This window comes from Dipodomys ordii, unplaced genomic scaffold (assembly GCF_000151885.1).
Source record: "Dipodomys ordii isolate 6190 unplaced genomic scaffold, Dord_2.0 Scaffold128, whole genome shotgun sequence".
Classification (NCBI taxonomy): Eukaryota; Metazoa; Chordata; class Mammalia; order Rodentia; family Heteromyidae; genus Dipodomys; species Dipodomys ordii.
In genome coordinates, this window is record NW_012267344.1 from 724,175 (window position 1) to 737,835 (window position 13,661).

At 43.4% G+C, this 13,661-nt stretch overlaps 1 protein-coding gene across 1 annotated transcript in view; it reads left to right on the top strand.

The window, feature by feature from the left end:
- Positions 1-13,661, top strand: part of Kif15 (kinesin family member 15) — a 46,453-nt gene that overhangs the window by 30,297 nt on the left and 2,495 nt on the right. The window contains exons 22-31 of the mRNA XM_013030213.1: positions 242-311; positions 1,237-1,323; positions 1,999-2,103; positions 7,029-7,151; positions 8,499-8,645; positions 9,534-9,623; positions 10,303-10,467; positions 11,110-11,219; positions 12,123-12,192; positions 13,204-13,241. Of these exons, the coding sequence (XP_012885667.1) occupies positions 242-311; positions 1,237-1,323; positions 1,999-2,103; positions 7,029-7,151; positions 8,499-8,645; positions 9,534-9,623; positions 10,303-10,467; positions 11,110-11,219; positions 12,123-12,192; positions 13,204-13,241 (1,005 nt within the window). The remainder of the gene's footprint in view (positions 1-241; positions 312-1,236; positions 1,324-1,998; positions 2,104-7,028; positions 7,152-8,498; positions 8,646-9,533; positions 9,624-10,302; positions 10,468-11,109; positions 11,220-12,122; positions 12,193-13,203; positions 13,242-13,661) is intronic.

Below are 13,661 nucleotides of genomic sequence, written 5' to 3' on the forward strand. Positions count from 1 at the left end.
GCTTTGAACCGCGATCCTCAGATCTCAGCCTCCTGAGTAGCTAGGATGACAGGCGTGAGCCACCAGCGCCCAGCTCTTACCTTCAAATTAAGCACCAAAAATGATGAAAGTGGGGCTGTGGATCAACTGGTAGAGCGATAGTTGAGCAAAAGTGCTCAGGGACAGCGCCCAGGCCCTGAGCTCAAGCCCTAAGACCAACATCATAAAAACAAAAAACTAAACTATAATTGTTTTCTTCCAGGGAAATCTTAAAAGTTCTTGAAACTGTACGTCAAGAGAAACAGAAAGAAATGGCCAAGTGTGAACAACAGGTGAATTTCCTATTTTTCTGACTCTAGAATTTGTTGTGAAGGCTGTAATTAATTTTTTTCCTGGTATCTAGAGAGATTTGTTATAAAAAAAAAACTTTCAGTTGCTTGGTACTGGTGGCTGGCTATGAACCACGATCCTCAGATCTCAGCCTCCTGAGTAGCTAGGATTACAGGCGTGTGCCACCAGCACCCAGCTGTCCATGAGATTCTTACCTCCAATTAATCACCAGAAAACCAGAAGGGGTGGTGTGGCTCAGAGTGGTAGAGCACAAAAGCTCAGGCACAGTATCCAGGCTCTTTGAGTTCAAGCCCCACAACCAAAAAACCCTATTTCAGCTTTCTTTCAGTGTTGGAAATTAGTTAAAAATATGGAAGGTTTATCTTCCTTTGTTTACTTTCCTGCAGTCTTGGTGATTGTACCTAGGGCCTTGCCCCTGATCTAGGCAAGCAATATACCACTGAGCTACGTCCTTAGTTTTATGAGACCTAGGGTTTCAGTATATATCTCACTGTGGCCTAGAAGTTACTTTGTAGGCTAGGCTTATCTTGAGATACAGACTTAAACCACCACCCCTGAGTATCTGAAATCACACATACCATGATCGTGTCCTTCCTCTCCCCATTCCTCAACACCCTGCCCATCCAGGGGCTTGAACTGTGCATTGTCCCTGAGCTGCTTTTTCTCAAGGCTAGTGCTCTACCACTTTGAGCCACAGTGCCACTTCCAGTTTTTAGTGGATAATTGGAAATGAGTCTCATGGGGACTTTTCTGTGGGGGTTGGTTTTGAACCACAATCCTTAGGTTTTAATCTCCTGAGTAGCTAAGATTAAAGTTGTGAACCACCAGCGCCCGCTTACACTTTGATTTTTTTAATGTATGTGATTTAATTCTTTTTCTAAAAACTTGGTTTTTTTCCCCCCATAGATGGAGAAAGTACAGAAACTAGAACAGAGCTTGCTCGCTACTGAAAAAGTAATCAGTTCTTTGGAAAAGTCTAGAGATTCTGACAAGGTAAGGTGGTAATTTTCTTTCTTCCCCTGTTTGTTTATTGAAACAGACTTTATGTGCCTCAGTCTGGCTTTGAACTCTCCCTAATCCTGACATTATAGGTATGGACTATCACACCTAGCTTTGTTTTTGCGTTTTCTTTGTAAATGCTAGTTTGGTGCTCTAATCTCCTACACCATTGTCTGCTTCCATGTACAGCTAAGCCTTTCTCAGCTTCCAGAAGTGCCAAAGCAGCTGTTGCTGAGCCTGCTGGCTCATGGCTGTAATTCCTAGTTACCTAGGAGTCTAAGATCTGAGGATCACAGAAAATCTGAGCTCTGAGGAAGCCAGCCCTGGCCAAAAAAAAAAAAAAAAAAAGTCTGTGAGACTCTTATCTCCAATTAACCATCAAAAATCCAGAAGTGAAGCTGTGGCTCAAGTGGTAGAGCACTAGCCTTGAGCAAAAAGAAGCTCAGGGACAGCGCCCAGGCCCAATTGTGCACACACAAAAAAGGAGATTTGAGACATCACATAAAGCATACAGCTATTGAAATCTAAATTGCTGCTAATAATTGGATGTTATTTGATATTTGGTAGAATAAAACTGACTTATATTAAGAAAGATATACTGTGATGGATTGTTTAAAAAGTATCTTCATGTTACTGGGTATGAAGATAACTGTCTATTGTCCTCAACAGGAAGTGGTGGCCAACCTCATGAACCAGATCCAGGAGCTCAAAACATCAGGCTGTGAGAAAGCGGAAATCATCAACAATCTGCAGCAAGAACTGAAGGATATAAATGTAAGTTCCGTGACCAGAACGTTAACTGTGAGTGACGTGTGTGTATACTCCAGCTCCTCAAGGGTCTTACAGTTGTTTCCCTCTGTGGGAATTCTGTGATTTAAGTTTAGAAGCAGTACTTCAGGGTTGGGAACGTGGCTTAGTGGTAGAGTGCTTGTCTAACATGCATGAATACTGAGTTCGATTCCTCAGTACCACATCCACAGAAAAAGCCAGAACTGGCGCTGTGGCTCAACTGGTAGAGAGCACTAGCCTTGAAAACAAAAGAAGCTTAGGGATAGTGCCCAGACCCAGAGTTCAAGACTCAGGACTTGCAAAACAACAACAAAAACAAAACCCTAGTACTTCATGTCCAGTTGGTTTCCAAGACTTGCAAGGCTTTTATTGTGCAGAAGACACACCTCTGGGGGCCCTGAAGGCCACCAAACGTCTCAGCTTTCTCGCCTCTCCCTTTTTTTCCTCCATGGGTGGAGGGAAGGCTTCCACCAATGTCTTAGTACTGTTCTGAAGGGAGCTTGCTACCCCACCTTTACTTCTTTCTCTTTTAAATTGCTTTATTGAGATTGATTACAAAAACTTCACAATATTGTGGGATAGTGGTACTTAGCTAAAGTTACAAACACATTTTAACCTTCACAAGGTGAATTGTCATTATGATGGTCTATAAAAGCTTGTGAACTCTACAAACGTTGACAATACAACCATATCTTCCAAATAGGGTGATATGTACATTTCTTTCCTTTTGCCTAGTGGAAGCTGTTCCCTGTTTTTCTCTCATTCCCTCCTTCCCATTGCTGCCTTTGAGTTGCTTAGTTCCTTTTCATCAATGTCCAATGCAGCTGATGGGCCCCTCTGCTGTATTTTTTCATTGTTTCCCTCTGATGTTGTGCCCTCCTGCTAGCTTCCCTCAGATGTGCGCATTTATATACCATCTGGGGGGTCGAGAACATAGAGTCATCTAAAAACAATATGACAAATTAAGAAGAGGGCCTTTGTTTCTTGAGTCTTGTTTACTTGGTCATATCTCCTAGCATTTTGGATTTAACATCCGCATATCAGGGAGACCATGTGCCATTTGTGTCCCTGCTCTTGGCTTATTTTACTCAACTTACGTTCTAGTGCCCTCCATTTCCCTGAGAATTACATTATTTTGTTCTTTCTAACTGATGAGTAATATCCCATTGTATATAGGTACCACAACTTACGGATCCATTCATCTGTAGTGGGGCATCTGGGTTGTTTACATATCTTGGCTGTTGTGAAAAGTGCAGCAATGAACATGGAGGTGCATGTGTCCTTATATCCTGGTTCCTGTTGCTCAGGGTAGATGCCTAGGAGTGGTAAGGCTGGATCATAGGGCAGGTCTATATATTTAGCTTTATGAGGTACCTCCAGACTTTTCCAGAGTGGTTGTATTAGTTTACATTCCCACCAGCAGTGCAATAGGGCTCCTCTTTCTCCGCATCCCCGCCAGCATTTGTCATTGTTTGAATTTAGGATATAGATCATTCTGACTATGATATGGTGGTATCTCAGGGTTATTTATATTTGCATTTCCTTTATGGCCAGGGATGATGAACATTTCCTCATGCATTTCTTTGCCATTTTTATCTCTTCTTCTGAGAAGTCTCTCTTTAGTGCCCTTATCCATTTCATGATTGGTTTGTTAGATTTGGGAGGGATCCGTTTCTTGAATTCTCTGTATATAATGGATATTAGACCTTAGTCTGATATATTTCTGGTAAATACTTTTCCCAATTGGTTGGCTGTCTTTCTAGTTTGGTAGCCATGTCTTTAGCTGTGCAGAAACTTTTTATTTTAAGGTAATCCCATTTGTCGGGTCTCTCTCCAACTTGTTGTGACCCTGGGACTCTGTTCAGGAAGTTCCTGTATGTGCCTGTAAGTTCTAGTGTCTCTCCTACTCTGTCCTGCAGTAGTTTCAGAGTTTCAGGTCTGATGTCGAGGTCTTTAATCCATTTTGAGTTGATGTTAGTGCATAGTGACAGGCTGGGGTTCACTTTTAGTCTTCTGCATGTGGTTGCCCAGTTTTCCCAGCACCAATAGTTGAAGAGGCTGTGCTTCTTCCACTGGATGTTTTCTAATCCACTCTGTGATTCTTTTCCTTTTGATTGGTGAATTGAGTCCATTAGTGTTTATGGTTATTATAGAGAGATGTGTTGTGTTTCCTGCCATTTTCTTGCTTCTTTCCTTTTCCTGTGCTTACTCAATTGATCTAGTGATTTCTGATGTGGTACTCTGGTCTTAACTGTTTTCTTTGGGTTGTATTCCTCCTTTTAGTGTATGTTGTAGTGCTAGCTTCTTGTTTGTGAATTCCTTTTTTTATTTTTTATTAAAAGTTTAGTCCGTGAAACTCTTATCTCCAATAAACTACCAGAAAACTGGAAGTGGCGCTGTAGCTAGCCTTGAGCTGAAGAGCTGAGGGACAGTGCTCAGGCCCACAGTTCAAGGCCCACGACTGACAAAAAAAAAAAAAGTTTAAGTTTCTCCATCGAATGTGAATGCTAGCTGTGCTGGATATACCAGTCTGGGTTGGCAGTGTTGATTTTCAGGGCTTGGATGGTACTTTTCCAGGCTCTCCTTGCATTAAGGGTTTGTGTAGAGAGATCCACAGTGATTCTGGTTTTCTTGCCATTGTAGTATAGCTCCTTTTTTGATTTTTGCAGCATTTAAAATCAGCTCTTTGCAGTTCAGGTCTAGTGTCTTTACTGTGATGTGTCTAGAAGTGTTTCTTCTAGGATCCTATCTACTAGGTGTTTTGTATGCTTCTGTTATGTGAGTGAGGTTTTCTCTTTTGAGATTAGGGAAATTTTCTGTAATAATCTTATTGAATAACTGTTGTATCCCTCTATTCTGGTATTCCTCTCCATTGATCCCAATTATACGAAGAATAGATTTCTTGTCATTGTCTGCCAGTTCTCGGACTTCCCTTTGGTAATTTGAGTGTTTTTTCCATATCTAATACTTTCTTCTCCCAAGCCCCTGTTTTATCTTCAATTCCTGATGTTCTATTTTACATATCATTCATTCTGTTACCTATGGCTTCCATTGTGTTTTGCATTACAGAAATTGATCCATTTATGGTGTCAATATCTTCTTTTATGAGGTTTTACTGCATCTCTTTTTGATTGCATTTTGTTTTTTAGGTCTTGGAATTCCTTGGATATTTCTTCTTTTTGTGCTCTTGAAGTTGCTGTTTTGTCTCACCTTTGTTTCTTTGGCCAATTCTGCCATCATCTCTTTAATTGATCTTTTGTCCTCGGTTTCTTCTTCACTCTCACTGGTGTTCTTTCCTGGGTTGCTGCAGGCTTTTGGGTTAGGTCTGATTGTTCAGAAATCTGGTATTTGGGTTCAGGATTTGTGATGTCTGTGGTCCCAGCTGTGCCTGTTGGTGTCCAACAGGAGGAAGCCCTTGCTTGGCCCGGGCTGGTTCCCAGTGGGTCGCCTAGCCTTCGGGCCACCATGCCTACTCTCTTGGTGGCTCCTGGTGTTGGTGGGTGATCCTACAGCGGCTGGAGCACGCACGTGTTTCGAGGTACCAGTCAGGATCCAGTGGCCTAGGCGGCTTGGGATCCCAGTTGGAGCACACTTGCTTGTCAGTTCCCAGCAGGCTGAGGGTACTCCTCCAGTTGCTGGAGCTCACGTGCCATTCCCCGCTCCAGTCAGAGGCCAGTGACCCTGGCCACTTGGGTTTCTACCCAGGGCACACTAGCTTGGCAATTCCCCGAGGGTGGGAGGCACTCTATGGGCTGCTGGGGCTCACATGTGATTCCCTGCTTCAGAAAGGCTAGTGGCCCAGGCAGCTGGAGTCCTACCTAAGGCATACTATTGGTTGATCCTGGTGGGCGGGGCATGCTCCCACTGGTTGTGTGGTCCTAACCTGATTCCCGGAGTCAGTCAGGGACCAGGGGCTCAGGCAGCCGGAGTTCCCATTCCTGGCAGTTCTCTATGGGCAGGGTCTGCTCCCCCAGCTGTGGGGCACACACACAATTCCCAGCTTCAGGCAAGCCTGCTGTATTTCCTGCCTAAGGCGCTCTCTTGGCAGACTCTGTAGGCAGGGACACTCCATGGGCCACTGGGGCATACTTGCAAATCCTGAGATGAGTCAGGGATTGATGGCCCAGGCCCCATTTTATTTCTACAGGCAATCTTCTGAAGATGACAAAAAACACATGCTTTATGTATGCATACCACTGAAATTTCTCCATTTCTCTTTACCACATGCATTTATACTTCCATTCTTTGATTTACAAATAAAATTAAATTAATTTGTATGAATCTTGTCATCAGCTTGAAATGCACAGTATTGTTGATTTTGGTTTCTTTGTGTGTGTGTGTGTGTGAGAGAGAGAGAGAGAGAGAGAGAGAGAGAGATAAGGGTTTCCTAGGGGCCTTGCTGTCTCTGAACTTTTTTCCCCCCAAGGCAAGCCTTTCATCACTTAAACCACAGCTCTACTTATTGGTAGTTAATTGGAGATCAGAATCTTGCAGCTGGTGCTAGAGGCTCACACCTGTAATCCTAGCAATTCAGGAGGCTGAGATCTGAGGATTGAGGTTTGAAGCCAGCCTGGAAAAAAAGTCTGTGAGACTTATTTCCAATCACACACCAGAAAACAGGAAGAGGAGCTCTGGCTCAATGTGGTAGAGCCCTAGCCTTTAGCAAAAGGACCTGCTCAGGGACAGCACCCAGTCCTTGAGTTCAACCCCTATGACTGGCAAAAAACAAAAAAAGAATGTCACAGACTTTACTGCCTGGACTAGCTTCAAATTACAATCCTCAGATTTAAGCCTCGTGAATCGCTAGGATGACAGGTGTGAGCCACCGGCATCTGGCTTCTTAGTTGTTTTAATATACAGATGAACATAAAAAGTAGACGGCTCTTGTATCATGACTGTCTTTCCTGCAGTGCAAATATAACTCTGCTTTGGCTGAAAAAGAAGAGAGCAAAGATTTGATCAAGAAACAGGAAGCGGATATTCTAGATCTGAAAGAAACTCTTCGGCTGAGAATATTCTCTGAGGACCTTGAGGTAGGCCTTAATATGGCACAAACTATTTTGGCCTTATTATCAGTTACATGGAAGATTTTTTTTAAAGGAGTAATTAGTAATTATAGTAGTAATAAACTATCTCAATTGTTATTTTATAATTTTTTTAATGTCCTTAGTAGCACTGATGACCTTAATAACTAATTATAATGAGGAATTAGCTAATGGTTACTTCCCAAGGGAGGTCAAGCCTTAAAGAGATAACAGTAAAATTGTGTTCCAGACACTGCCCTGTGCTTCACTTTCCCTTGACCTAGTTAATGTTGCCCATTTCTTGTGTGTTCTTTGAGAGATATTTTAGGCTGGTTCTGTATATTTTTACTATGTTTTTTGTTTTTGTTGGTCGTGGGGCTTGAACTCTAGGCCTGAGCACTATCCCTCAGCTCTTCAGCTCAAGGCAAGCACTCTACCACTTGAGCCACAGCTCCACTTCTGGTTTTCTGAGTGCTTTATTAGAGATAAGAGTCTCATGGCCTTTTCTGCCCAGGCTGGCTTTGAATCATGATCCTCAGATCTTAGCTTTCTGAGTAGCTAGGATGACAGGTATGAGCCACCAGGGCCAGGCTATGGTTTTGTTTTGTTTTGTTTTTTTCCCCCTGGTCCTGAGGCTTGAACTCAGTGCCTGGGCACTGTCCCTGAGCTTCTTTGTGCTCAAAGCTAGTGCTCTACCACTTGAGCCACAGTGACACTTCTGGTTTTTTCTGAGTAGATTGTTGGAGATAAGAGTCTCCCAGATTTTCCTGCCTGGGCTGTCTTTGAATCGCAATCCTCAGACCTCAGTCTCTTAAGTAACTAGGATGACAGGTGTGAGCCACCAGCGCCCAGCCACACAGATGGCATTCTGTGTATACTCTTCCTCATTTGCTTTAGAGTAAGGCTTTTCTTGTGAAACTGTTAACTAGAGACCAAGGTCCACAATGCTTGTTTATAAATAGCTACCGTACAGTCTCTGCTTGACCTAGCATTTGGGAATGGACGAAACACAGGAACAGTATGCATTCCACCCTAGGTGTATTACAGTGTTAAAACTGACCCTGATGCCAGGACCTGGTGGCTCACGCCTGTCATCCTAGCTCCTCAGGAGGCCGAGATCTGAGGACTGCGGTTCAAAGCCAGCCTGGGCAGGAAAGTCCTTGGGACTCTTACCTCCATTGAACCACCAAAACACCAGAAGTGGAGGGATGGCTAAAAGTAGTAGAGTGCTAGCCTTGGAGCAAAAAAACACAAAAGACAGCACCCAGCCCCTGAGTTCAAGCTCTAATACTGGCACTCAAAAAACACAATAAAAGAGAAAAAAAAAAAGTCTTTTTTGTGATGGTTCCCTAACAGAGAGACATGGTCTGTGAGGATCTGGCCCATGCCACTGAGCAGCTGAACTTGCTCACGGAGGCCTCAAAAAAGCACTCCGTGCTGCTGCAGTCTGCCCAGGAAGAGCTGACCAAGAAGGAGGCCCTGATCCAGGAACTGCGACATGAGGTGAGAGGCACGGTTGCGGCGGTCCTGGCATTCCCAATGCCTTGTCTACTTCTGCACATATGGAATGATAGCTTCATGGACTAGATTGTGAATCTTGTAGATACACTATGGGCTGGGAACTCAGATCCACCCACGTGTATTGAGTCTTGTTCTAATTAGCCTAATATTATCCATGGAAGATACTGCAAATGACACTTGGCTCCTTTATAAAGGCTGCTTAGTATTCATTTGTGTAGACATACCATATATACTTTACCCATTTATTTTTTAATCAGTGGCCATTTAGATTTTACTCTGTACTTTGACTTACAGATAAATTGCAGTGAACGTAGGAATTACACTCTTTCCATTTCTTTGAGTACACACCCAGAAATAAGATCACTGCTCCTATGGTGGTTCTCGTTCTGGTCAATTTTGCTGGGAGCCTCCATGCCGTTTTTCTACAAGGGCTGCACTAATTTCCATGGTCAGATAGTGCCCGAACATTCCCTATTTTCTTTTTTTCTTTTTTATTTTATTTTATTTTATTTTTGGGGGGTCTGGTCGTGGGGCTTGAACTCTGGGCCTGGGCGCTGTCCCTCAGCTCTTCAGCTCAAGGCTAGCGCTCTACCACTTGAGCCACAGCGCCACTTTCGGCTTTTTCTTTTTGCTTATGTGGTGCTGAACCCAGGGCCTCAGGCATGCAAGGCAAGCACTCTACCACTGAGCCACCTTCCCAGTCCACATTCCCTATTTTCTACATGCATCTCTCTCATCTTTTTTATAAGTTGCCATGCTAGCAGATATGAGATGATACCTTGATACCTCTTTGTGGTTTTGCTTTGATGATGGGGAAGTTTGTCTTTGCCAGTTGGACCCATGTGTGCCTAACTTGTAACCTCTTCCTAGCTAAACCAAACGAAACAGGAAGTAGAGCAGAAAAACAACGAGCATAATTTCACAGAAGAAGAAGAAGTAGTGATAGATTCTGCTACCCAGGTACCTTCTTTTAGTCTTTGGAAACGTTTTTAATCAGTGTATATTGTACAGTGTTGTGACATTTTCCATATACACACCCATGTACCCCAATCAAACTCAGCCCCTCCAATTCTCCCTTATCCAGCTTCCCCGTTCCTTAAAACAATTTCAACAGGTTTGTTTTATTTTCATACATGCATGTAAAGTACTGAAACCATATTCACCCTTCCCCTCAGGTACTTTTCAAAAAATCTTTTTGAAAACTCTGGCCCTGAGCTCTCTAGCTCAAGGCTAGTGCTCTATCACTTGCGCCCTCAGCTCCACTTTTGGTTTCCTGGTGGTTAATTGGAGCTAAGAGTCTCACAGACTTCTTGATTTGAACCACGATCTTCAGACCTCAGCCTCCTGAGTAGTTAGGATTACAAGTGTGAGCCACTGGCGCCTGGCTTAAGACTGTATCTTTATATTAAGAGTTTTTTAACCCCCTAACATGAGTCTGCTTTCCATTGGATAAAGGTAGCAGTCTTTTGTGTCTTGGATAAGAATTAGAATACTAAGCGAATTGGCTTGTGTCTGGGCATATCCTGTGTACTAGATACTTGGAATATACATTGAAAAGCCCATTCTGTGTGTTGGATGTATAGATTTAAAATGAAATCTTTATTGTCATTGGTTAAGATCAAATTTTCTTTGTCTTTAGAGTCCTAAAACACCCCCTCACTTTCAAACACATTTGATGAAAGTCATGGAAACACAGCAGGAACACGAGATCAAAGATGGAAGAGACTTAAAGACTTTGCAATACCTTGTAACAAAACTAAATGAAGACCGAGAAATCAAAAATGCTGACATCCTCAGAATGAAGGTATTTGGGTGATTTTTTTTTTTTTTTTCTAGCACGTTTTTTTTTTGTTGGTTGGTTGTGGGCCTAGGCACTGTCCCTGAGTGCTTCAGATCAAGGCTAGTGCTCTACCACCCCAAAACTTCTGGTAAACATTAATACACATTAATCTTATGTTCAAGGCACTGTGGGTATGATTATGAATCATTTTTCGATCTCCAGAGGCTGTTACGGTCTGTATTTTATCCAATGATCCCCGGTAGTTTTATGTGCAGAAAAGGAACCTAGATGAAGAGTATCTGCCTTGGTCATAGGGAGAGAGGAACACATTATCTGTCGTGTGGTATAGTGTAGAGTATATGTTACAGTGTACTCCCCATGTGTTTCCTTGTTTTTTGCTTGTTTTTGTCAGTCATGGGGCCTGAACTCTGGCCCTGGGCGCTGTCCCTCAGCTCTTCAGCTCAAGGCGAGCACTCTACCACTTGAGCCACAGCACCACTTCCAGTTTTCTGAGTGGATTATTGGAGATAAGAGTCTCATGGTCTTTCCTGCCCAGGCTGGCTTTGAACCATCATCCTGAGATCTCAGCTAGGATCATAGGCGTGAGCCCCCAGCACCCGGCTTCCCCAGGTGTTTTCTGAAAGGCATGATTTGGTGTGTTCTTAGGAGCAGTTGTGTGAAATGGAGAACCTACGCCTGGAGTCCCAGCAGTTAAGAGACAAAAACTGGCTCCTTCAAGGCCAGCTGGATAATATTAAAAGACAGAAGGAGAGCAGGTGAGAAAAAGCCACCAGAACTCAGTGGAATCGTGTCGACCTGCCTGAGTCTAGTTGTGTGAAGAGATTGCGTCAGACACATCTAGAGAAGCCCATGGCATTCAGGCAGGTTCTCTAAGAGGAGAAGAGATTGTCTGACCAGCCCCAGGACTGCCCACACAGCTCAGCTTCTCCTGACTGGGTGGCTCTGGGTGATGTGGGTGCCATCCAGAGGGTGCTGGTCTTGCCTTCTTTATGGAACATTCCTTCTCCACCAAGAAATTCATGTCTGGGACTTGAGATATGCCCCAGCGACTCCACAGGAGTCAGTGGAAAATGCTAAATGATGAGAGAATGGAAGCAAAAAGAAATTGGAGGCTCCAAGGTGTCAGGCGAGTGTGGGACCAATGAAACATAGCTGCCACAAGCCAAAACCCCTTTCTAGTTCGTGCCAGCGCTGGCCTGCCCTCTTAACCCGCCTCATGTTCACTCTTCCTTTTGTGTGTGTGCATGTGTGGGCACACCAGTCCTGGGCCTTGAACCTCAAGGCTTTTTTACTCAAGGCTAGCGCTTTACCACTTGAGCCGCAGCTCTGCTTGTGGATTTTTTGGTGGTTCATTGGAGATAACAATCTCATAGACTTTCCTGCTTGGGCTGACTCTGAACCATGATCCTCAGCTCTCAGCCTCCTGAGCCGCTAGGCTGATAGGCATGAGCCACTGGCGCCCGGCTTGATACTGCTGTTGTGCTGGGAGAGATTTGAGTTGGTTTCTGGGAAGATCCTTCACCATATATAGACTGCTCATGGGTGGGCCCTAATCATGTTGCTTCTCTTCACATAATTTGGTATTGCTGTGCATAAGGTAGAAATTGATCCTTAAATAGACTTGACTGGATAACCCTATCTATCCCCTTCATCTGCAGTGATCAGAATTATCCAAACCACCAAGAGTTGGAGAGTAAAGAAGATGTCATCAGAGAAAGTCTTGCTAATGTATGGTATTTTTATGCAGTAGTTTTTTTCTGGGAAAAATGCTTTATAATTAACATTTATAGCTAACGTCTGTGCTTCACTGCTATAATCCTAGCTGCTCAGGAGTCTGAGATCTGAGGATCCCGTTTTGAAGCCAGCTCCACCAGACAAATTCTAGAGGCTCTCTTAGCTCAAGTTAACCACCAAAAAGCCAGAAGTGGAACTGTGGCTTGAACAATAGAGAGCCAACCTTGAGCAATAAAACACCTCAGGAACAGTGCCAGGGCCTTGAGTTCAAGCCACAGTTCTAGCACCAAAGAAAATTAATTTTAACATATATGTTTATTTATTTTGGAAGTCATTTTTCCATTGAAAGCCGGTCTTCTCTGCAACCCTGCTATTTAGCCTGATATGTACCTGTAGTATTTACACATGGCTAAGAAGGAAGAGGAGGGGCTGGGAAGGTGGCTCAGTGGTAGAGCGCTTGCCTTGCATGCATGAGGCCCTGGGTTCAATTCCTCAGCACCACATAAGCAAAAAGAAAAAGCCGGAAGTGGTGCTGTGGCTCAAGTGGTAGAGTGCTAGCCTTGAGCTGAAGAGCTGAGGGACAGCGCCCAGGCCCAGAGTTCAGGCCCCACGACCAGACCCAAAAAAAAAAAGAAGGAAGAGGTGTGTGTCTTCATGCTTCTTCGGGATGCCCACAGATACTGCGACATGTAGAACAAGCAGGGAGACTAATTGGATCATAGCACCTGGAAGCTTGTGTATTGGCACCTTTGTATGGGTCTAGCTGGGATTATAGAAAAGGACACTGGTTTTATTAACAAGAAGAGTAGGCTTCATGAAAGAATAAGCCAGCATAGTGTTACATGCCTGTAATCCCAGCAGGCAGAAGAAGCTTGAATATGAGGCTAGCCTAGGCTGTATAGTTGAAGCCTATCTCAAAAAGCAAAACAAAATAAAAATTCAAGACCCCCAATTCAACCATCTTTTTAATGTTGTTTTAAATTTTTCAAATTTTCTTATTTATAGAGTAAAATTTTTGAAGAAATGCTGAAAATGAAAAAAAAGTAAGTGTGTTATTTTGTAGTCCACATTCTTGATAATAATGTCTTTATTCTTTCCTAATGGGAAATACATCCACGAGGTATGTCATTTCTTTCCTTCTGTGTATATGTGAACATAATTAATGTTTACAAAATTATTTTCCTGATGCCACTTGTTCAAGGGAATCCTTTAGTGTAAAGGTGCCATAAAAATATCCTAAAGAAATAAGTACATACGGCTGGGCACTGTGGTCATGCCTGTAATCCTAGTTACTCAGGAGGCTGAGATCTGAGGATCGCAGTTGAAAGCTAGCCCAGGCAGGAAAGTCTGTGAAACTCTTACCTCCAAATAACAACCAGAAAAGTGGAAATAGTGCTGTGTCTCAAATGGTAGAGTGCTAGCCTTTGCTGAAGAGCTCAGGGACAGCACTGAGGCCCAGAGTT